The 25,507-nt window shown below is 37.6% G+C and overlaps 1 protein-coding gene across 5 annotated transcripts in view; it reads right to left on the bottom strand.

The window, feature by feature from the left end:
• Sorcs1 (sortilin related VPS10 domain containing receptor 1) overlaps nucleotides 1-25,507 on the bottom strand; it is a 484,666-nt gene that overhangs the window by 299,935 nt on the left and 159,224 nt on the right. For all 5 annotated transcript variants that reach the window (XM_074078345.1, XM_074078344.1, XM_074078347.1 and 2 more), the window contains exon 2: nucleotides 10,543-10,610. In XM_074078345.1, the coding sequence (XP_073934446.1) occupies nucleotides 10,543-10,610 (68 nt within the window). The remainder of the gene's footprint in view (nucleotides 1-10,542; nucleotides 10,611-25,507) is intronic.

Raw genomic sequence — 25,507 nt, 5'->3', positions numbered from 1 at the left:
TCACATGGATCTGACTCAATGTTCTCATTTGAAAGGTGTGGTGAAGCAGGACAGTCAAAGATAAATTCCTTCCAAAGAGCTCTTTTAAGTCTTAGTCCCCAGAAATGCAGGCAGAAATAAATATACATTTTTTAAAGAAAAAAAAAAAGAGCTCTGTGCTTTCATGAATTGGTTGCATCTCCTGCTTCTGCAAGCTAAGAAGTCATAATCCTCAGCAATGAGAGATTGTTTGAAGCCAATAAACCAAAGGTGACGACCTTGCTAATACATCCCAGCAGGAGAAAGAAATAAAGTCATGCTGAGGAATAACTCTTCAGCACACTATTTCCCTTTGGAAAGAGGAGAGCAGAGCTGAAAGTGCCCTGGCTTGATTTATGGCTGAACAGTATTTTGGAAACTTCACCTGAAATAAGAAAAAGGTTTTTCTAAAGTTCTTCATTAGTGCTGCTTTCATCTCCCTTGTCCTGTAACACACAGGGCAAGGCCCTCTATCCCAAGTTGCCAGCTTCACTAGCACACATGGCTCCCTTGGCCTTTACTCACAGTTGAGCAAGGTCTCTAATGGTGTTAAATACCCCCCTTCCTAAAGTTAATTCTCGGGTGACAGCACAATGTGCAGTGGTCGGATTAGGAATCAATGGTCTAGACATTACATGTGTACTTGAATAACTCTTTAGTGTTAACTAAAGGAAAAGAAACCAATAGGAATAAACTCACCTCCACTTTACCAGTGTATTAGCTTCCAGCACTCATGAAGCATCATTGTAGACATGTGGCATAGCAGTGTCAAAAACATGCTAAAATTAAATTAATATTTGTTACGTCCTACATGTTCAATGATAATAAATTAGAATAAGACCTGACATATGAGTAAGAAATGTTCTGTTAACCTCTGATTATGTATAATATATAGTATGGGACAATTTTACATAAATTAATTAAATTCACAGATTATTACCTACTATGGGTCAAGAACAGTACTTGGTGCTGGGAATATAAAGGTGAAAAAGATAGCATGCAGCTTTCACAATGCTCTCTGTAAAGGTAATACATATATGTATACACATATGTACACACACATATATAATATATATGTGTGTGTGTAAGATAATACATTCAAAAAGAAAAAAATATGTACAACAGAAAGCACTAACATATGAACAATAATTCATTCTCTGTGTGTGAAAGGATGTAGTTAGAAAAGGATCCAACAAGAAATGCTCTCTGTAAGTTTCAAAGTCTGGGCTCTAGAGCTAGCCTGCTTGGATTTAACTCTCTTCACTATTGATTAGTGTCCTCACAACTCTATGCAGGCTACTTCCCTATGCCTTAGCCTTCTTATCTGTGGAAAGTGTAGAATGAAAGTACCAATCTCACAGATTTATTTTGAGGATTAGTTTAGTTGATACATGTATAACACCTGGGGGAGGGCATGGCACAGAGTAAATAATGAGCATAAAATGACTATCATTATTATTTATTAGGCAAATAAAATAGAAGACAAACATTTCAAGAAAAGGCTGCAGAAGTATAAAATCCAAGGTCTTTGTTTGTCTGCTTGTTTTGTATTATTTATTGTGGGTTTAGTAGGTGATACACACTTAACATATTGCCATAATCCTATGAGAAAAATACATATATTCTCATGAGAAAAAGGGCATAGAGATTTAATAAAAAATCTCCTATGGTCTCAGAGCAAGTAACTGGACAGAGCCTGGATTCATGATGCAGACAGTCCAATTCCAGAGCCCAAGTGTGGGCCCCTTATAGGGACAGCCTTCCAAAAGCACATGTTGTTTTGGCAGAAACAAGTGGTTCACGATGGACAAAAAATATGATACTCGCACTTTACTGAGAGGTTAATAAGTGGAGTGATCACCATTAAGGAATGTGGTCACCTAATAAGAGAAGAGCAGTACTAGCCAAAGCAAGGCCAACTGAGATTTCAGAAAGTTATACTGTGTAAAATAGATTTTCACATTGAAAAAAGAGAAAATGCTTGTTGCCATGGGCTCCAGAACAAGTTATGGAGTAAAAAAAGTGGTGATCAGAAAGGAAGTTGATACTGCTTCAATATGATATCTGCCTTGCAAAGCTGCCATGGTGACTATCAGCTGAGATTAACAGGTAAGTCCCAGGTCTTGGAATAAGAGCTGTCTAGAGAACAGCTACCTTAACCAAAACAAGGAACGTTGCTTACTGTTCCCCAAAGACATAGAGGTGGCCTCACTCACTCACTAGCATTCCGGGAATGTGGAGGCACCTGACAAGTGTCTCCAGATGTTCCACATACATTCAGAAAAACACAGCACCTTCTCTTGCGGAGCTGAACAGAGCTGAGATTTTAGAACAGTGGCTTTAATAAAAGGCTTTTCTGATTAATTCTATCTGCTCTGACTGTTTTTCCCTTTCACAGAGTCAACTGGACACTGAGATATGTTCCAAGTTTTATGTTATGAAATGTCAGACTCCTCTGGATATTACGCTTAAATGTTCCTTGAGTTTTAAACATGCTTGGATTGGAGGTCCTACAGTTTTCACTGCTTGTCTTCCTTCCCTTTATCACTTTTTCTGTTGAGTCCAGAGCCTCTTATCTACCAGTAGAACATTTTCAGCACACATGCTCTCTTGTCCTTTCTCAACACCTTCCAGAACTGTATAGCCAACTACCTTTTTGTATTTCACAATGCCCACTGGAGCAAAAGCACAGCAATGACAAGCCCGGTGTATAACCTCGGCTGGGATCTAAGCATTACTCAGTGCAACATCACCTCTCCCTGGGAAGTTCTTCTCCAAGTCTCCCCGGTGACTGTTCTAAATTGTCAAGTCTCTTTTCTGGTCCATCTCCAAAATATACTCAAAGCACAGGGCATCTCCAAACCCCCATTTTTCAGTAAAATTTATCTGTGTGACCCTACTCTGGCCCTCCTTCTTGGTAAAAGGGATGCTCCCATCTTACCCTGCCCATTCCTTTCCTCTCCCTTACCTACCATAGCTGGATAATTTCTGCTTCTCATTTGCTCCTAAATTTTCTCTTTCTACTCATGTTTCCCCTGAGAATTAAAAATAGTTAGGTTTGTCTTTAAATAATGGAAAAATATTCATTTAGTTTATGACAGATTTCATTAAAAAACACAATTCTTCTATTCCCTTCCCTATACAGCTTCCTCCTTGAAAGAGTTGTCACCATATCCTTTCGCATTTCCTTACTTCTCATTCACCAAGCATAGGAACTCAGTGAAAGTTAGCAGAGCAGATGTGTGTATGTTCTCAGCCCGCTGCAATCCACTTACCTCTCCAGCTCCTCTGCTGAGCCAATGTCCTCTACAGTGACTAGTTTGGTGGCCGCTTCACAAACATTTTCCTTACTTGACTGTTCTGTGATATTTAATGTTCTTCTCACTTGTGCCTGTGCCTACCTAATTCATCTTCTAACTAAAGTAGCAACTTCTCCACTTCCTCAGACTCTTCTGTTTGGCTTGGCATTGATGTTCTCTTCAGTTCTTCCCTTACTTTTCTTCTAAACTCTCTCTTTAGCATTCTATTAGCATAGCTCTCACTGATGCCTCTAAATATATGTCTTCACTCCAGTCCTCTTGTCTAGAGTCCAAAGCCATACATACCGCAATTCTCTGAAAATAGTTGTTATTTGAGCTATCTAAAGTTATCCCAACCTCAACATGTTAGAGAATAAACCCATAATCTCTTCAACTCATCCCATCTCCTATCCCTAACTTCTCTTCCTGATTTTCTTCTCTTGATAAATGGGCTCACTATCTGCTGGACTACCACAGACAAAAGTAAGAACATCATTGTCCATACATGGTACCTTTTCACCTTCTCACTGATTCATCATGACCTGTTAATTTTTAATTTATAAGAGTTCTTGAAATTATCCACAGTCTCCCATACTCTATTACTTCATGCTAACACCAGATATTTTTACCCTGGAATTTATATGTCAACACTTCTTTCTCCTGTCTCTAACCTTTGAAAAATGCATGACTTTCTTTGGAATAAATGTTAAGACACATAGGTATAAACTTATTACTACATTCAATTAATTTGCCAAATCTCACTAGAGATCTTATGGGTCAGGAACTTTCCTGGGCCCTGATAAAAGACAGACAAGGTCTCTTGCCTTCAGGAAACTTATGTTTTAGGGGTGGTATCATATAAAGACAAGTAATAAATGAAATCATTACAGATCATGACATGCTGTGAAAGAAACATACAGTGTTTTACTTTTCATGTGTAGATATAAACAGATTTAAAAAAGAAGTCAGTATTCAGGCTAAGACCTGAAAAATGAGGAGGGGCTGACTATTTTACTGAATAATGACACTTTATAATCTAGAAGATGTGAAATTATGTCTTGGGACTCTTGATTTTTTCTGCCCAGATCTGAAAAACCATTCAATCCTCATTCTTTGATTACATATTAATATAAGTTCAAATTGTGATGGAAAAGGACAAACCAAAACATGGAGTGAAGAGGAAAAAACTCTGAAGAGCTATGGACATGTAGAGCATTTATCTATCAAGAAATGGGATGGTAATAATCTATAACTTGAGGGATTCCATAGACGTAAGATTCCACCACACAGTGTTCGGAGGTAATGCAAGAAAAGGAGAATTAACATCCCATATGCCTCCTGAATCTATCACCAGAGTTAACTTCAGAATGCCAGTTGCTTTGTTTTCTCTAGCAAAATTGTCTGTACTTGCTACCTCATCTCATATTGATGAAGCTATTAGACCGTCAGGATGATGCTTGCTTTTACTGTGTATGCCATCTATTACTTGCTAAGAAGAGAAATACAGATCTCAGCAGAGTGCCAATCACTGAGAAGTAAAAGTATAGAAGCTGAGACCAGATTCGCACAGATAGTCTCACAGAGCTCAGAAAGATCTGTGGCATCTTTGGGCAGAATGCAGCCAGATTCTCATAAAAACATCCTTCATGTGATAGGCAGCAAGAACCTGTAAAAACCAAGAGGGCTGTCCAGGGCTCTATGAATGTACATAACCAGACTTCCCGACTTGAATCTGGGCGTTTCACACTTAACATTGTTTGTGTTTTTGCAGTGCTATGTGATTGTGCTTCACAAGATCATGTAGTATATTCTTCAAGACTGCCTAGATTCAAAGCCTGGATTTCACTAATCCTAAACCATTTCTTAATATATTGCTTCCAAGTAAAAAAGAATTTTATTATACTTAATATCAGCCAGGTTCTTGTTTGAGTGTGGAGAAAACTAAGACACAGTGTGTTAGTCAACTTTAAGTTGCTGTGACAAAATACTTGAGATGAGATAAACATCTTAAGGGAAGAAAGACCTGTTTTGGCTCATGGTTTCACAGATTTCAGACCACAGTCACCTGGCTTCATTGCTTTTATGCTGTAGTGAGGCAGAACATCATATCTAGGAGCATACAGTACAATAAAGCTGCTCACCTTGTGATGGCTGAGAAGCAAAGAAAGAAGGGTCTGGGGACAAATACATCTTTCAAAGGTACCCTCCCTCTCCATGACCTCCAACTAGGTCCCATCCCCTAATAGCCCATTCAGAAATGAGCTCATCAGTCCACTGATCCATTGATAAGGCTAGTGTTCTTATGATCCTATCACTCCTCAATGACATCCCCAGCTGAACCAAACCTTCAACACACGAATCTCTGGGACATTTTATATCTAAACCCTAACATACGGTGATAGTCTGTATTTTCCAGACTAATATGGAAACAGGTAAATATCACAATTACTTACGTATAACTTTTACACTGTATTTACTGCACTTCTGTAATTATCCACTGAATTTTTGGCCTTTACTAGATTTTGAATTTCTGAAGAAAAACAATAATTTCATACTCATGTTTATTTCCACTGACTACCAAACACAGAGAAGTGGTATAGTAGATGTTTGTTGAACTGAACTAAATAAATACACATCTGATGATCATTAGAAGACAAAGATAGGGCTGGTGAGTGGCTCAAGTGGTAGAGTGTCTGCTTAGCAAGTCTGAAGCCCTGAGTTCAAATCCCAGTACCACCAAAAAAAATGAAAAAAGAAGACAAAGATACATAACCCTCCAAAGGAATAATAAAGAAGAAGCAATTATCTTTGCCTAGAGTGTGTGTGTGGGTGTGTGTGTATGTGTGTGCAAGGGATGTGCACTGGCCACAGACCAATAATCATGAAAAAATGCTCCATATCACTAGTGGTCAGGGAAATACTCATCAAAACACACTAAGATCACACATCATTTTTAACCAAGATAATAGTAAAAATACATATTAAAAATATTCAGTCCTGGTGAAAGCTTAAAAGCAATCTATTATTGCTATTATTATTCTAGGCTTCTTGAAAAGTAATTTCAGGTGCCTATTTATATTATAAATACATATAATTTTGATTCATCAATGTCATACTTGGGAAATTTTAATACATTATAGAGACAAAGTTATCAAAATGTGATAAAATATGTACAAATATTTTTATCGAATCATTATATATAACAACAAATATTGAGGAGCTTGACAAAAGGCCATCACAAAGGTGAAGAACAGGATATGTGGCAAAGGCATTAGCAGAATAGACTCAGGAGCCAGCTCTGCCCTTAATCAACTTAGGACTGTTGAACATGTTTCTTAGTTCTTTAACCCCCCACTTCTCTCATCTGGAAGCTGAACATACTAATAGTGCTTATTTTATAGAATTGTTAGGAGGATAAAAGCACTGAGAACTCTTCCTGGTACAAAGAAAGCACCACATAAGTTAATTAAACATGCAATTATTTAATTGAATATTAATTTAAAATACAATATTCCTACTCTAGGGCACTTGTAAACCCGATCCATTGTTTTAAAATGTTTTCATCTGGACAGATACCTATGACTCATTGGTAAATGAAATAGAACAGAAAGAGCCCAGTGAACAGTACATTTCCATTTTCCTCAACAAACTGACATCTTACTACTACTTGCATTGTCTAATTTGATACTAGGCATATGGACAGAATCATCAATAACTTTTAATGCCACTGACCTCAGGAAACCTAGATCTGTTCAGGAAGTCAGAAATTATCAACATTGTTTTTACTTATCTCTGCATTTTTTGGTTCATTACAATGAGCATATATTACTTTTATAATTTTAAGATATGACAATAAATTGTTATAAAAATATATAAGTCTAGGAACCAAAAACAGCTCCATGTGACACAAATTGGAATGGAAATAAAAGTTATTAAAACTCAAGAATCCAGAATGCAAAGGACCACAATCCAAATGTCTGCCATCTTGTATGAGAGCTTGGCTACCTCCTGCATGCAGCCTGGGGAAGGTAGTAAACATCAGCAAGCACAGGCATGGTTGTATTATCTGATTTGTGCAGCATGAAGAATTCTCATGCAGGCAAATTATCACACATATCATTTTGGGGTATGTATTTCTGTTCAGTGGCATTGTGTTTGTAGCTGCACCAGAACTGGAGTTTGGAGGAAGATATTCTTCATAGCAGCAACTAACAATTTGGCTCAAGCTAGTCTTTGCTCCCTTGAAGGACATGGAATAGGAAAAGAAAAGAGGCTTTCAAATGAGGATTCCAGCTGATGGGAATCACCCAGAGGCTGGGAAGGGTAGGAAGGGGAAGAGTCACAGTCTTTTGATCATCTTCCTTAGGACACAACCCTGGAGCTCCTCACTTGACGGACTGTCATGCTGCCTCAAACATTCCATGGCATTGTTTTCACATGCTCATTAACTGGGAACTTCTCTGAGAATCACCAGAAAAAATGGGAAAGAGGGCTGGCTCAGTGCAGAATCACTTAAAAAACCTAGCTCATTCTACTTTAACCATATGACCCTATGTCATTTGTACCTCTAAAAGCAGATTGTGCTACTCGAGATGTGCATAGTTTTGGAGTTCAAGTTGGAAACTTGCTTGTGTCTTATGTGGATCTGAGAAAAGAACACTGAATTTGACGTGTTTGTCTTGTCAGTAAACCTTTAAGACAGAGAGACACTGTGGGTATTTGCCCCTTTAAGAAAGCATACTTTCAGCTCCTTCAGAATCGCCTAAGGCTTCCTCACAAGCTAAGCCTCTCTCAGCAGTGCACTAATTACCCTATACAAGGGAAAAAGATGAATATATTTCTTCTCAGAGATACTGCATCTAGATTTTGACATTTTATTTATCTCAACCTTTAAACTTATCTTGCTTTAAATGGTAAAACCACAGTGCTTCACAAATCTCAAAGCTAAATCCATTATAAGGTGGAGTTGGTTGTCAGGTGCAGTTAATTGTTCTGCATGGCATCATCCCTTTCCTCTCAGTTTGACTCCCTGAGTGAACAACAACAAAACACAACAAAATCAACAACTTGCTCCAGGATTAAGGTGCAATCAATGACAAGACCAACTGGGAGAGAAAACTTATTAATTTGGTACAGGCATTTTGTCATCCCTGACTTGCTGATCCAGAGAAGTTTGAGCCCTAGGACTTCAGTACAAGGTCAATTGCCTCTTGACTCCTCACTTACTCCAATGCCTCCAGGGGCATTTGCCACTTGCCTGCTTTTGACTATTCTTCTGGCAAAACCTTCAAAGAATAAGGGCTCAATTGAATGGTACATGCATCTAATTTTTGGATAAGAAGCCATCTCTCTGCTGCTTGTTATTTTCCATGAGTGGAGAAATGCTGATTAGAACAGCACAGCACTTTGAAAACCTTACCCATTTTATACATATCTAATATAACACTTACAATATTTTAGGTTTTATTTGTTCAGGTATAGAAAAATTCACCAGAAGACAACTCATATGAAGTTTACAAACTAAGAACTCCATAAATCTGTGGCTACTACTTATTGTGTGACCTTGAGCACACCATAAATGACAACTTAAGAGAATGTAATAACACATCCCTAACACTAAGAACCATGCCTGACACACAGAAAAGGCTTAATAATTTTTTATTATTGTTGTCAGCATTACTATTATCACCAGTATCATCACTATTATCATTAAACCAGCAAGGTGCTGGGTTAAAAACTTAAAGTCTAGCTGAGAAGAGAAAATATACACATGAGCAGAGTAAAGAAGCAACCTACTTCATATTTTTATTACCACATTTATGGTTGTAGGACAGTTTGTTTATTTACATTAGAATTATCTTCTTCAGGGATCTGGCAGTTCTGGGTGGCAGCTTAAGTACCTTATTCAGTAGAATTATATATGGCAGGTTACATTTCTCTCTCACCTTTACTGTCCACAGAACTCTGTGCCCCTCCAGGAAATGAACACTTATAGGACACAGCCTAAGTGCTGTTGGTTTATGCATATACCACCTTCCCCTCTCTGGACCAGAATAATACAAAATATAAAGTAGTCAATCAATATACCTTTGTTAAATAAATGAATGAAAAAGAAATTATATGTTGATGATTGTGCAATAAAGATAAAATTGCTGCATTCACTGGTTTATTCAAAAAGATAAACTTACTAAGAAGCATCTTTGTGCTAGGCCCTATGCTCAGAGACATGGGTGCCTTCAGGATGTCTAAAATCTATTCTGGGGTCATAATTGAATTTTTTTTTTGCATAGGTGAGTTTTCAGCATAAAATGTAAGAGCTGGTGCAGGAGGATATATAGTTTCCTGAAGGCTAGACTTAACTAGACAATGCAAAACCATGAGATTCTGTCTTCCTGATCCTCATCTTCTTCCCACTCCTCCCCAGTACTAACACCCATCCAAAAGTTTCCTATACACTGAGTGTGGGCATCAAGAACTGCTCAGAAATGTAAGTTCTACCAATGTCTGTGTGAAGTAGTATAAATATTTTCCTTATCGCTCTCTTTTATTTTATAAATGACCTTTTCTGTAACCTGTATTCTCTTCTTATTAAAGTATTAACACAACAGGTTTCTAGAAGTATAAAGCACCCACAGTAATTATTTCTAATATATATATATATATATATATATATATATATATATATACACATATATATCTAATGACAAATGTCCCTAAAGGATTTGTACCTATTCAATTGAAAGGGTATTTTTTTTACACAGTCTATGTTTATGAGGTGATACATCATGAATCCCAGAGATTAGGATGTGTAAATTGTGTGTGTGTATACCTATGTATGGCTGGTGAGCTTCAGGACCATGGACAGCAAGCTGAGAATTAGTAGGCAGCCTAACTCCAGACCTAGAAGTTGTGCTGATCCCTTCTACAAAGCTGCTCTATCAGCTCCCAGATCATTGAGAACCATGGAAATCCAAAAATGCATAAGCACACATTAGTTAATGAACAGTGTAGCATAAGGATCTGACTGACCAATTATGGAAGGTAATTCTCTGGCTTGTGTGGAATCAAAGCCCAGGCCGTTGCTAAGAGAAAAAGAATGAACAGAGGAAGGAGGGGTACATATAACCAAGAACCTTCTCACTAGGATATGAGGCCATGAGAGAGAGCAATAGCAGACATCATGCTTAAATAACACAGTAATTATTGGCTCAATTTATCTACATACCTCCAAAGCGAGCTCTCTGTGATGCTCCCCAGGTTATAGTCATAGAGCTTTGTCAAAATGAGAATCACCTGAAGGCAAAGAAGAACTCATGGTTAGTCTCAAACAATTACAATCTCTTAAAATTGAAATGGCCCAGGGGAGGGCTTAGGATTCCTTTAATGGGCGTTTAACATAATTGAATGAATTGTTACAGCATTTTCTGCACTAACTGAGGAAGGGCTGGCATGCCTTCCACTGAAGAAATTAAGCCAGATGCCTTCCCCATTTGTCTCCCTGCCACTGTGTAGCAAGAGTTATACTCTACCCCATTCACCCAACAAGGCAGGCACTGAGGTAGATGGTTACAACAGATGTCACCGGTGCAGTTCCCAGCTCCCATAACATGGGCACCTAGCCAGTTTCTTATCTTCTCTGTACCTCAACATTACCATCTATTAAAGGACATAGAGGGTAATACTGTCTCCCAGAAAAGTTGCTGTGAAGACTAAAATTACATACTAAGCATGGGATTTTTTTTTAAATATTAGTTCCTTCCCTTTCTCCTTTTTTGTGAGCTTGGCTTTAAGTTTCTTGGAAATTATCAATATCCAGGAAAGCCATTGGATAGAATCCACTAAACACCAAGGAAGAGCTAAGCCACAGTGTTTTAATAGGAGCAAATCTAAGTTTATAATGGTATCCTGAAGCTTACAGAATTTGGGGATGGAGAAAAGGCCTCCATAAGAAAGAATATAAAGTTAAAATTTAGGAACAATTACTGGGAAAGAACTTATAAAACTGAGGGACATTGAAACTTACACTTCATTAGCTTCACAACAAAGCCTCCTCTGATTTTTTAATCTGTCATTATTTTCACCCTTGATCAATGGAAATCAAACTATTTAGTTCATGCTTTCAAAATTCAGGAAAGATTTATTAAGAGTATAGGATTTTTCCTGGTGCCAGAAGAGAACACAACAAAATACAGTGAGGCCTGGGAGTTTGTGATCCAACTACAACAGAGTGTGTTCAGAGCTGATGCACTGGATTTCAGAGCTGCTTAAAGTCTTGTGTCACAGCACCTGGATAAGGAGGCTTCGTTGAGTGCCTGCAGCAATGATATGGGTGTACTGTGATGTACACAAGACCCAGAACACATGAGGACCTTGGATACAGCAGCCTGTGCCCCTAGCCACTGATTTCCCCACACCTGTTCACCCTTTGTATGGAAAGAACTGGATCTGCTCAGTGTCATGTCCAGGTTCAAGTTCATGTTTTCCTTTTGGTACTCATATCCTAGAACTTTTGGCCCCACCCAACTGTTTCCAACTCAGCAGGAAAATATTGACACGATTTCCTGCATTTTCTCTGAAGGCCAAGGGATCACTTCTAGCTGTGGTAAGCACAGAACGTTCTAAACTTGTATTCAAAGGCAGCATGCTATGTAGGCATGCTGAATTCTTCCAAGTTCCATACTGCTGGCACAACACTTCATTTACTGAAGACAGCAGCCTCAATGAGTAGATTCTTAACACTTTTCACAGCAAGCAAGCTGGAACTCTGTAACCACAGATTTACTCTGAATTCAAGGAAATGAAGAACTAAGGAAACCTAAAGACGAGATCCCCGAGGACCTATCCTCTAAGGTGACTTCTCTCTTAAACCACAGCATGAATGTCTTTCAAAGATCTGTTCAAAACTTGCTTCTTTAGCAAAATGTGAGCATGAGTGAGGTGCAGGGCACCCTATGAGCACATCAGATGGCATGCCTGTGGTGATGGCATATGCTTAACAGATCTGTGTGCCAATTAAGTCACTATGAGCGCTAAATTTCAATCACCACTATCCCAGGAACACTGATCAGTGGCAGCAGCGTGGCTGTTTGTTTCAAGACCTATAAATTCCCCACCAAGAAAATAGGGGTGTGGGCATAAAGCATTTCTAGGTAGTTGCTCTCTTGGTACAGCATGACAGTAAAAGAAATAATGACGTTCAGCTGGTCACAGGCCATTTGCCCCTATTCATCTGACCAGGGAATTCAGAGGCACCCCAGAGAAGTAACCCTTTAACCTCGCATGTACTGGTATGGAGCTACACATACACACAACACACACACACACACACACACACAATTGTTTAAGCAATTCCCAGGGCAGGTAGACAGGAAGGTAGATATCTGTTCTCTGCCTCTTCTTACCGGGCTAATAAAACTGAAACACCAGTGATACACTCAGGCAGTTTATCAATACTGCACCAGAACAGGCATCCTTTATGGCATTTCAAAGTATATCTGCTTGAATCAATGGAATCTTTCTGTTTTCAGAACCAAAGCAAGAATGAAGGAATTGCTAACCTTCAGTTATGTGTTCAATCGATTGAGTTCTCTCTTCCCTTCATTTTTCCCTTTACTGCCTTTGTACATTATTTACCAACTTACTCATGGAGAGTAAGTGTAATAATGAATCATTATAGTAGGCCTGTTTCATTGTGTCAGTTTCTGCAGTTCTGGTTAATTAGCAATACTATTTCACAGAACCAGCACCTGTTACAGGAATCACAGCCCACACCCTTGCTCATAAGTGAGAAAAAGCAAGAAATGAAATCGCTTGCCTGTTCTGGTCATGTGGTCTTAAGTTTCATGTACCTTCAACCTTAAAAAAAATCCACAGAACACCTTAATTGAGTAGCATGTACTTAAATAATATATAATTAAAAATTTCTTTTTATTGGTATCATAAACAATTTCATGTATAGAGTTTATGAGTTCAAGTGTGCAGCACTTAATTATAAACTGAATGAGAATAGGACTGTTTTGATAAACACTCCTATATTCACACAAAAGAGAATATCCATCAGCTTCCCACTTATCTCTGTACCTTGTTTTCATTATATAGTGCCAGAATACCCTTGATTCAAAACAATCATGGCCACATGAAGACAGGAATTTTAGGTTCCCCTCTGAAGTTTAGGATATCTTCAAGTAGCTGTAATCCACATATCTATGGCATGATCACCTCCATTTATATTGTACCAGGACCTTAAGCATCAGTTATTTCTGGAAGTTTCCACAGTGAAATTCTCAAGGGCCCTATCCCATTAGCCTCAGAACTGCTGTCACCACATGAAACCTGCCCAGTATTTTGCTGTTGCTTCTCTTATTGCATTCCTGGCTTAAAAGGTCTTACCTAGGAGGAAACTCAATTTGGCTATACCTATAGAAAGAATGCTGACACCCACATGCCAAGCTGCTGTTTTCAAATCATTTTTTTTGGTGGGTGTCAGACCCAGGTTATGTATGAGAAAGGAAGAAAGCAAAGAAATCCTCCTCAGTGTTGATTCAAAGTCTCAGAAACTGGGCTCCCAAACTATCACATCTTTCCCAGAGTCTTCTGCCACCCATACTGAATAACTCCATCAACTATCACTCTCACCTCCTCTGTATGGGAGTGAGACATGGTCACAAAGGGAAATTCGAGTTTACTCTTCCTTTCTAGCCCAACCTCTTTCTGCAGTGGTTTACACAACAAAAGCATTTGAGGAGATAAATAAAGACATTGGTATACAAATGACTAAACAGTGTGTTCTACTGTAGATTAGCAAAAGCCAGTGAAAAATGTTCTATTATATTAAAATGGCAGGGCAAGCCCTTCTTTCTAGGTATTTGATAAAATGAAGTAATAAATAAGAAGTCTCCATTATGCCAAGTATTAGTCATGTAACAATGTTTGAGGTAACAGCATTTTTCATTCTTAATATAAAACATAATTTAGAAATGAAACCCTGAACATTTAAGGGGCTCCTAGCACACCTTCCTTGGAACCTGATTCTATATAATATATATGTGAAAACATCTACAGTAAGTGATAGAATGTAGAGAATCAAATTTTGTTATGCACTTTCTAAGAAGTAGAACATGAATTTTCCATTTATTTTCTTAAGAACACACAGTGTACATTGTGTTAGTTACTTTTCTTGCTACTGTGACAAAATACCTGACATAAGGAACAGAAAAGTGGACTTATTTTGGCTAATGGTTTCCATGGCACCCATGGTTGCTTGGCCTCGTGTGCTTGGGTAGAACATCATGCAGGCAGTAGCATGTGGTGGAGGAGGGTCTTCAAATGATAGCATCCAGGAAGCAGAGAGGCAAGCAAGAAGGGACCAAGGACAAGATACCCCTAAGGACTGGTCCTTAGTGACTGATCTATGTCCGCTAGCTAAGTCTCACCTTTTTAAATATTCCACCACCTCCCAATATAGTGCCAACAGCTCTGGACCAATTATTAAGCACATAAGCCTGTGGGGGACATTTCATATTTAAACCATAATTCATAAGTTTTCCTTGTATCATGGCTAAATTAAAGAATTCACTCCACAGGAAGGGAGAGAAGGTTGTAAGAGTGTTCAGGTATTTATCAGGGCACTTGGCCTGGCCACTGCTCTTTAATTCATCTTATAAAAATGGAGACATATTTCTTCATTTTTCAAGTATTAATGATTTGCATTCTTTACTCTCTCTCTCTCTCTCTCTCTCTGTGGAAACAAATCTCAGGGCAAACTAAGTGTGCCTTAGGCTTCTAAGCAGTGAAGAATTTTGCTGCAAAATATTAAAGTCTCCTTCATTTCTAATGGACTATAGCTCCAAAAGATTTGGTTGCTTCATTTTCATTCTAATTTTAGAGAAAAGAAGCAAACTCACAATAGTGATTTCCCTTAAAATATGCAGGTTCCAGATTGGGTCTTTGACTCAGCAAGTATTTTTCAACTTTCTAACTTAAACAGAGGTTTTCATTCATTTGGGGAGTCATGAACCCTTTAGGAATCTGATGCAATAAAAATCTATGAGCATAAAACATGAATATAACTTTAACGATATCATAGATCTTTAAAATCCTAGAGGAGTCATGATTCAAGAATAAGAACTATAATTCCTAGAAAGTAAAAGCTTTGTTCAGAAGAAAGAACTTTTATCTTGAAAGTTCTGCACATTTATTTCAATAAACATTTAGTAAGCCTTGTTAAAATGCAGGAATAAAAAAATATATGTGCCTTGAGAATACAAGAGGAGAATGTATCTTGGTACCAATTCTTACATGCTCGCAGCCTGGGAGAGAGACAGATGTGTACACAGATCTTTATAAACCAAAGAAGAAAAAGGTATGAAGCAGGTGGAAATTGTTTATACCTTTTAGGAAGCAAGAAAAAGACCAGATGTTGAGTTCTGCTTTAGCCACAACACTCATTAGAACGCCTTTAGCAGTGAGAAATAAATACCTAAAAGTGACTCAAACAATAGGGTTTTGTTTTCTCACACAGTAAGAAGTCCAGATTTTGCGCATTTGTAGGACTTACTTAGCCTAACCCATGTGATTAAGGACCCAAGCAATGTGCATTTCCTCTCTGACAGTATCAACACTCAGTATGACTTCCCTTCATGTTTGCAAGGCGGCCATCACACGTCTCTTCATCACACCCAGACCGAGCTGCATCTGGCAGAGGAAAAAACACTTGTAGTATACTCTGCTTACATTCTGTTTTTGCTATTTTTTTTTCTTAAGTTAGGGAATGTGATAGCTTTCTATCACTGTGATAAAATACCAAAGATAATCAATCTAATGGAGAAAAGTTTTATTTTGGCTCATGGCTTTAGAGATTTTAGCAAAAGTTAGTTGGCCCCTTGTGTCTTGGGCTTGTGGGAAGGCAGAACATCATGGCAGGGAGCACAGAATAGAGCAAAACTGTTCACATCACAGAGACAAGAAAGCAAAGAAAGAGGAGGGGCTGGTGCCCCAATATCCCCTCCAAGGTCACACACCTCAATGACCTAACTTCCTACCACTAAGACCCAAATCCTAAACCTTTCACCACTTCTCAGCTGCATTGTAGACTAGGGACTATGGCTCTAGCACACATGCCTTTGGGGGGTCACTTAAAATCCAAACCATTACAAGGAGGAAATGTCTTTCCCCAAAGTCCTCTTTTCAAATTCCCTTTACCCTCACTCACCAAGATAAAGCCACAAGCCCACACTCTATCTGCAATGGAAACAGGGAAAATAAGGAACATGCATTTTCACTTGGCATTTCTGTGGTAGCAGGTAGGCTGTGTAGCAAAGAGAAAGTGGAAGTGGCTGCTGAGTAACATCTAGTAAGTGAACTTGAAGGAGCCACTTGAATGCTGAACTGATTTCTTTATTAATAATATATAACATTTATTAGATGTCTACTCTGTGTCCCAGACAAATTTTATTATCAATGGTATATCAAGCAGTTACATCATTAAAAAAAATTTTACAAGGAAATTTAGGCATAGGAAAGCTAAGACATTTAAATTCTTACGGTAGTAAGAGGTGGACAAGCCTAACTGATATCACATCCAGAATTCTACTCACTGTGCTCAACTATCCTTTGTGGAGTACCATTCTTTGCAAGTAGGACTCTTAGTAGAAGCAAGGAAGAACCACTGCAGTGATCTCACTTTGCTCACTTCAAAAGCATTTATTAAAGACTCACTATCTGTCATACAGGGTGTTAGTTATAAAACTTTCTCATTCTTCAAGACAGCCCTTGATAATTTTCTCTTTAAAATAAACAAGTGGGAGTTTTAACTCTTTATTGACCACAAGTCAATGGCATTTTTGATCACTTTTAAATTTTATTTTATTTAAAAATTTAAATTCTTATTTAAACCCCTATCAGAGGATCCTGATGATAAATATACACACACTAATCTATAGATTCAACACACAATTTTTTATTATAAATTTTTTATTAGGATATATTCATTGTACAGGGGAGATTCGTAGAGGCAATTCTGATTACACTTATATTGTACATTATTTACATTGCACCCATTGTCTCTCCCCTTCAACTCCTTTCCTACCCACTTAAAGCAATTGCAAGTGGTTTATTAGTTCTGTTTCATATAGGTATATGAAGTCCATATAACCTATATCATCACCTTAATCTCCTTCCTTCACTCTTCCTCCTCATACTAGTACCCCCTCCCCACACACACACTGTGCCTATTTTACATTCCTAGTTTTCATTATTAATATTTAAGTTGACATTCAAAGGGGTGTCTCAATGTATGCCCACTGTGAGTGTTGTTTATTTTGGTCTGTTCAATCCCTTCAAATACTCTCCCTTACCTCTTTACCTCCCACCCCTTTTTTTGAGCAGTTTTCAATACACATCCTTATATCCTCTACCTTTACATCTTATGGTATGCGATATTACTGATGCTCTATCATTCTCTTTTCATTTTCCTCTCTCCCCAAGTTCCATAGAGTAGTTACACTATTACAAACATGTTTTACAACTGAGTTTGTATATGATCATACTTGCTTTTGTATATATGCTTACCTTTGGATCTATCTTCCATGTCTGAGAGAAAACATGCATCTTTTTTGTTTCTGATCCTGGATAACTTCACTTTGCATGATGTCCTCCAATTGCATCCATTTATCGTCAAATCCCATCTTATTATTCCTTGTGGCTGAGTAATACTCCATTGTGTATATGCACCACAATTTCATGATCCATTCATCAGTTGTAGGGCATCTGGGTAGTTTCCAGAACTTGGCTATGGTGAATAGTGTTGCGATAAACATCGGTGTACAGGTGTCGCTACTGTATGCTGTCTTACCTTCTTTTGAGCAGATGTCCAGGAGTCCTATCACTGGATCATATGGCAGTTATGATCCAGTTTTGAGGAATCTCCATACTGCTTTCCATAGTGATTGTACTAACTTCCATTCCCACCAACAGGGTATAAGGGTTCATATTTCATTACATCATCCTCACCAGTATTTGTTATTACCCTTGATTCTGGCCATTCTAACTGGGGTCATGAAATCTAAGTGTTGTTTTGATTTGCATCTCTTTTATAACCAGGAGAGTTGAACATTTCCTCATGTATTTACTGGCTATTTGTATCTCTTCTCTTGAGAATTCTCAGTTTAATTAATGTGCCCATTTCTTCATTGGGGTGTTGGATTTTTTGGGAGCTGAGTTTTTTGAGTTCCCTAAAGATTCTGGATATTAGACTGTTATTGGATGAGTAGCTGGCAAAGATTTTTTCCCATTCTGTGGGCTGTCTCTTTAGTCTAGTGACTGTTTCCTTTGCTGTGCTCTTTAGTTTGATGCAGTCCCATTTACTCATTGTTTCTCTTAGATGCTGAGCCTTTTGAGTTCTGTTTAGAAAGTCATTCTCTACACCTATCTGTTCCAGTGTACTTCCTACTGCTTCTTGGAGTTGTTTCAAAGTTTCAGGCCTTATATTAAGGTCTTTGATCCACTTTGAATTGATTTTCATACAGGGTGAAAGACAGGGATCTAATTTCAGTCTCCTACACTTGGATATCCAGTTTTCCCAGCAGCATTTGTTGAAGAAGCTGCCTTTTCTCCATCATGCATTTTGGGCTGCTTTGTTAAAGGTCAGTTGGCTATAGATCTGTGGATTTATGTCTGGATATTCTATTCTGATCCATTGGTCTCCCTGTCTGTTTTTGTGCCAATACCATGCAGTTTTTATTGTTATTGTTCTGTAGTATAGTTTGAAGTCTGGTATTGTGATGCCTGTAGCATTTCACTTTTTGCTCAGAATTGCTTTGGCTATTTGAGGTCTTTTGTGTTTCCATATGTATTTCACAATTATTTTTTCTATTTCTGTGCAGAATGTCATTGGAATTTTGAAAGGGATTGAGTTGAACATGTGAATTGCTTTTGGTAGTATGGCCATTTTCACAATGGTGATTCCACTGCTCCACAAGCACGGAAGGTCTTTCCATCTTCTGATGTCTTCTTCTATTTCTCTCTTCAGTGGTTTATAGTTTTCATTAAAAAGGTTTTTGGTTTCTTTGGTTAAATTTATTCCAAGGTATTTTATTGTTTTTGAGGCTATCGTAAATAGGATTGCATCCCTGATGTCTTTCTCAGTCTGTGCATTGTTGATATATAGAAAGGCTACAGATTTTTGTATGTTAATTTTGTATCCTGTTACTTTGCTGAAAGAGTTTATGATTTCTAGTAGTTTTTTAATAGAGTTTCTGGAATCTCTTATGTATAGGGTCATGTCACCTTCAAGGAGGGATAGTTTGATTTCTTCCTTCCCTATTTGAATCCCTATTATTTCTTGTTCTGGATAGGAATTCCAAAACTGTATTGAATAGGAGTGCAGAAAGCAGACAGCCCTGTCTAGTTCCTGACTGTAAGAACAGTTTCAGTTGTTCTCCATTTAGTATGATATTGGCTCTACGTTTGTCACATGCAGCTTTATTGTGTTGAGGAGCAGTCCCTCTATTCCTAGTTTCTTCAGGAAAACTTTCAGCTTTTATCATGAAAGAGTTTTGGATTTTGTCAAAGGCTCTTTCTTCATATATTGAGAGGATCATGTGGTTCTTGTCCTTGCTTCTGTTTATTTGCTGTATTTTGTTTATGGATTTATATATGTTGAACCATCCTGGGATAAAACTGACTTGCTCATGGTATATGATCTTTCTGATCTGTTGTTGAATTCTGCTTGCCAGTATTTTGTTGCATCTATATTCATTAAAGATATTGGTTTATAATTTTCTTTTCTGGTTACATCTTAGTGTGGTTTAGGAATGAGTGAACACTAGCTGCATAGAATGGGTTCCGTAATGTTCCTTCCCTTTCTATTTCCTGGAAAAGTTTGAGGCGTATTGGTGTTAGTTCTTCTTTAAAAGTTTGGTAAAATTCAGCCATCATCCATCAGGTCCTGGTCTCTTCCTCGTAGGGAGACTTTTTATTACAGCTTTAATTTCGTTGCATGTAATAGGACTATTTAGGTGGTTAATATCTTCTTGGTTCAATTTTGATTGGTTTTACGTGTCTAGGAATTTATCCATTTCATCTAAATTTTCCAGTTTACTCGAATATAAGTTTTCAAAGTATTTACTAATGATTCTCTGTATTTCATTGGTATTTGTGGTTATGTCCCTTTTTCATCTCTGATTTTGTTTATTTTGGTCTTCTCCCTCTTCTGTTTTATCATGTTGGCTAAGGGTTTGTTGATCTTGTTAATCTTTTCAAAAATCCAACTTTTTGTTTCACTGATTCTTTGTATAGCTTCTTGGATTTCAATCTTATTAATCTTGGCCCTGATCTTTATTATAATTGCTCTTCATCTGCTGTCTTTGGGTTTGGTTTGTTCTTGTTTTTTCTAGAAGCTTAAGATGCATCATTAGATTGTTTATTTGAGAGGTCACTTTTTTTAATGTAGGCACTTATAGCAATAAACTTCCCCCTCAGCACAGCCTTTGCTGTGTCCCACAGATTCTGGTAGGTTGTATTTTCACTTTCATTGGATTCTAGGAAATTTTTTATTTCTTCCCTTATTATTTTGGTCACCCATTGATTTTTTTCATCAGTGTGTTTTTTAGTCTCCATGTGTTCGAATATTTTCTGGAGTTTCTTTTGTTGTTGAGGGCTAGTTTTATTCCATTGTGATCTGATATGATGTAGGGTGTTATTTTGATTTTCTTGAATTTGTTGAGACTTGCTTGGTGTCCTAAAATATGATCTCTTTTGGAGAAAGTTCTTTGAGCTGCAGAAAAGAATGTGTATGGTGAAATGCTCTGTAAATATAAATCATGTCTATTTGGTCTAACGTGTGGAGTAGCCCTGAAGTTTCATTGTTGATCTTTTGTCTGGATGACCTCTCTATTGGTGACAGTAGGGTATTCAGTTCTCCCACTATCACTGTGTTAGCATCTATCTGTGCTCTTAGGGCCATGAGAGTTTTTTTAATGTAGATGTGTGCCCCTGCCAACACACTATTTTATAGTATTATCTTAGGAAGAGTTTAGTGAATGTGTGACTGCATTACTTTTGAGTCTTCAAAGGGGGAGAGAAATAAATAATTGCTAAAATGTATCAAGGTGCCCCAGCGGGAAATTGAAATGTTGGTATTATGCACACAGGTAGACACACACACACAACCACATAGGTGCATTTGAAGTCCTCAGGTAGAAGTAGTCCAGCAGAAAGAATCACAGCTGGAAATTAAAATTTTAAAAAAGAGCAAAGAGTAGGTTTCTGGGGCATGTAACCATCCACAAAGCAGTTACTGCATTTTTGCCTCTGGAAAGTATCTAACCCTTCAAAACCCTTCATGTTTTATGGCAGCCCCCGTGTAATTTAATGTAATGTTTATCTGTGTTATATCCTCTATGTGACACTGAAATTGAGTGGAGCTAAACAGCTACTGCATCTCTTCTGGGGAACTTAAAAGACAAGACAACCAGCAGTGATGCTGACAGAGATAGGGAACTATAGATAACTGAATCAACACAAGACACGGAGCAAATTGTAGCATGTGGAAAGAAGAAAACTTTTTAGTGAATTTTCTGTGTCCTTCCTATGAATCTGTTCCCTTGCAGAGTTAGAGGTCGTGTGAGCTAAGACTTAAAGCAACAGCCCACAAAGGAGCTATGGAGTCCTGTCCCACAAGCTGCTGTGTGGGAAAAACCAGCTCTCATCAGGCAACTTCCTTAGTCTGCTGAAAGCCAAGTTCTTTCTTGTTAGTAACAATCAAAAGAATACTTGCCATAATAAACTATTAAACTCTACTCCTAGAGCCAGGCATTTGTATTTAGCAGTAAGTCCAAAGTTGGTAAATCCACTAAAGCTAAGTTGCTTTTTTGACAGGCTCTGTTATTCACTAATTTGAGCTAGATACTAGCAACTTAAAAAAGTCCTCGCTCCAAAATCTATTCATCTTATAAGGCCAAGCCAGGCAGACTGTGACACCTCTGTCCTATTTCCTTCACCATCCCTCCTCCAGAGATTATGTAGAGAATGCTGCATCTCTAAAACAGTAAGAAAATATTTCTTACATTATTTTCTCTCTCATAGTCTATAAAACATAGAGAGAGACGTGCTACAAGCTTGAGTAAGAGGGCCGCAACCTGGGTTTGGTAGGAGAAAGAAGGCATGTGAGGAATACAGATATTTCCTTCCAACTTCCTGGTGCGATGATCTGAGAAAGACATATCTCCACACTCTGAAATCACTCTGTCTGAATCATAGACACTCTCTAAATATTAAGGCTCTTCCTGTGTGAGAATGCACATACAAAGTGAACACACCATTAAGCAGCAAACTGCATGTTAATGATAAGGGGCCTTTTTTTCATATGCTTCCTATTATACAACTTCAATACAAAGAAATGAAGCAAGTCTCTACCTTTCGACTTCTCCATCTTGGTTTTTATGCTATTATACATAGGGCTAAAGAGGTCAACTCAATTCTAAAAGATATTATTTTTCAAGGTTAACATTAGATACTGCAGGAAGCTAGTAAATAAAATATATACATACTATGGTGATCCAAGTGTCAGAACATGAACCTCAGTATGACACTGGAATAAAAAGGAAAAGGACATAATAAGCTTATGTGAGTACGTAGTTCTCCTCTCATTTACTATAAAGCAAAATTAAGAAAAACAACAAGAATAAAACACTACAGATTAGTCAACAAGGTAAAATCACAACTTTACCTTTCCTATAGAAAAATTTAAGGTGAACCAAGAAGGAAAAAAATAATTTGACATCTTAAATGAAGAACCAATGAATAGTAACGATGGACTTCTCTATTAGAAGTTTTCTTATTTACCTTTTTTGAGTTTTAAGGTTTGAGTTAGGACACAATTTGCCTAAAAGGAAAAACTGAATCTAGTATGCAACTGAAATTTAAAGAACATCTTAAAATCCCAAGTACAATCTATTAATAAATAAAAAATTTTTCTGTTGAGGAAACAGCCCATCAAGAATAAGCAATTTTTATATATTCCCTTTTAGTCACAGAATCAAAATATTTAAGATTTTAATTCTAAAGCTTTACATTGGCATTGCTAATAGCCAAGTATAAAAAATTAGCATTTTTCCATCTTCTTACAAGTAACAAGACAAAATTGGAAAGACTGGAAAGGCCATCTAAGTTCCATCACCTTTCTGAGAAATGACATGACATGTACTTTTAGAAGGACCAGCCATTGAATAAGGAATGTCTTCCAGTAAAGAATAATCTTAACATACAACAGACTGACCTAATGCATGAAGAAAGAATTCCTATTACAGAGGAAAGGACAGTATTGGGGTCACATTGAGCTAGGAAGCTATAAGAGGTAAATCTACAACTGCAACAGGTATAATCAGGCATAGACCCAGATTTTGTGGGGATGCAAGTTATAGAGTTTGGGGCCTCTTTTTAAAGAAAATAATACAAAATTAAGAATAAAATAAGCTTCAAAGATAAATATTTATTAGAATGAGAACAAAACACCACAAGAAAAGCCTTGCTTCTTAAATATTCATATTATTTTCTTCTGAGAAAACTTCAGGTGGATTAGCAGAAATTAGTAAATAGAAATAGTTTCTGATTGCAGCCTGGCTTCCCCCTCCTTACTTATAATGATCTAAAATTCCACCAAATTTCCAGAATTCATAAACTCTTGTGCACATGAAGTCTCTGGATCTTAAACTTCATTAGCTTCACTGTAAATTCACCTTTGGACAAATTCTCCATTAGATGCTCATTAAACCTTTTCAACAGAGCTATCCATTTTAGCAATCCTAGGACATGAATCAGGAGATATGGACTTGAGCCCAGACTCTGCTGCCACACACTGTGACATTGATTTAGTCAGTATGTCTCTTTGGACTGTGTTTCCTCCACAGTTACACTGTATGTTTGCTAGGATCCTTGCTACTATAGTAGCATTCAGTGGTGAACACCCGGACTTGTTCTACCTTCAGTTTTGCCAGTATTCATGATACTACTGTCATTTGTTCAAGCTAAGAACTCTGAGTCTTCCTTGATTCTATCATTCCCTTCTGACCTCCAAATATACCCAGCAATTAAATTTCATATACTCCTCCCATCTAACTTCACCTCAACCACAGCCATGCTACATCAGTTCTCACCTACAAGACTGTGATACCTTTGAAGACTGTGCCAGCATCTCACCTTGCTTCTCCCATGTCACTGTTTACACTGCTGCAATGTAAATTTGAAGTGACATGTGATAAGCCTTCCCCACTCTTGAAAATATATCTATGGCCACCCATTGATATATATAAAGATTTATTAAAATAAATCTTTAATTTTCTACTATGACCAAGAAAGCCAAGCATGATCTGACTTCTGCCCCCACATTCAAATCAATGCTATCCAATGCCCTTTTGATTCTTACAACCTCACATAACTTACACATAACATCTTTCTGGTACCCTGGAGAAAGTCAGTATTTGTCAGTGCTCTGACTGGCTGAGTGTGGCTGTATATTGGTGTTGAGCTTCTCTAGACACTAACAACACATTCTAGTTACATGAGCAATTATCGCAGCTAGTGTCCGGAGTTGAACTGGATAGTAAAACTCTTAAGTTTTTTGTAAGACAAGAGTAGTGCCATTTTATCAAATTCTAATTTTAGGAATGATATCCTAAATACCTTGGATTTCCTCTTGAAAGCTTAGGCTGATTAAAGGATTAAATGCCACAGATAATTCAATGGTGTGTATCTCTTTTGTGAGGGCTGAGTGGTTGTAAAACATGTCTATGATCTAATTCAAAGGTTTATTGATTTTCCTGTCCTTTCATTCAAGAATGTAAGCTTCCATGCACAAATCGGTGGGATTTCTGAAGGCTGGCCAGGACACTGCAGAGATCCACTTCCCATTCTGTTTTCTTCTATCTAAGAAAGGACAGCCTTGGGTAAATGCAAACATATCAGGGTGCAGATGTGGAATCAAAGTCTAAATTCCAGGTCTTTTATCTATTTCCTATAAAATCCTCAAATCCTATCTTTTGAATAATGGGGCAAAAGTTAAATAGAGTATGTATGGTTGCAGAGTTGAAGGCCCAAGTCTAGTAGTCAAAAGGGCTGGATTTTGGTTACAAAACCAACATTTATGCCTTAGTTAATTCATTTAGCATATTTTCCTTTTTAAATAAGGTTGATGA

The sequence above is a fragment of the Castor canadensis genome, chromosome 7 (assembly GCF_047511655.1).
Source record: "Castor canadensis chromosome 7, mCasCan1.hap1v2, whole genome shotgun sequence".
In the NCBI taxonomy this organism is placed as follows: domain Eukaryota; kingdom Metazoa; phylum Chordata; class Mammalia; order Rodentia; family Castoridae; genus Castor; species Castor canadensis.
The sequence above is the reverse complement of the archived record's forward strand: the minus strand, read 5'-3'. Positions and strand labels throughout refer to the sequence as shown.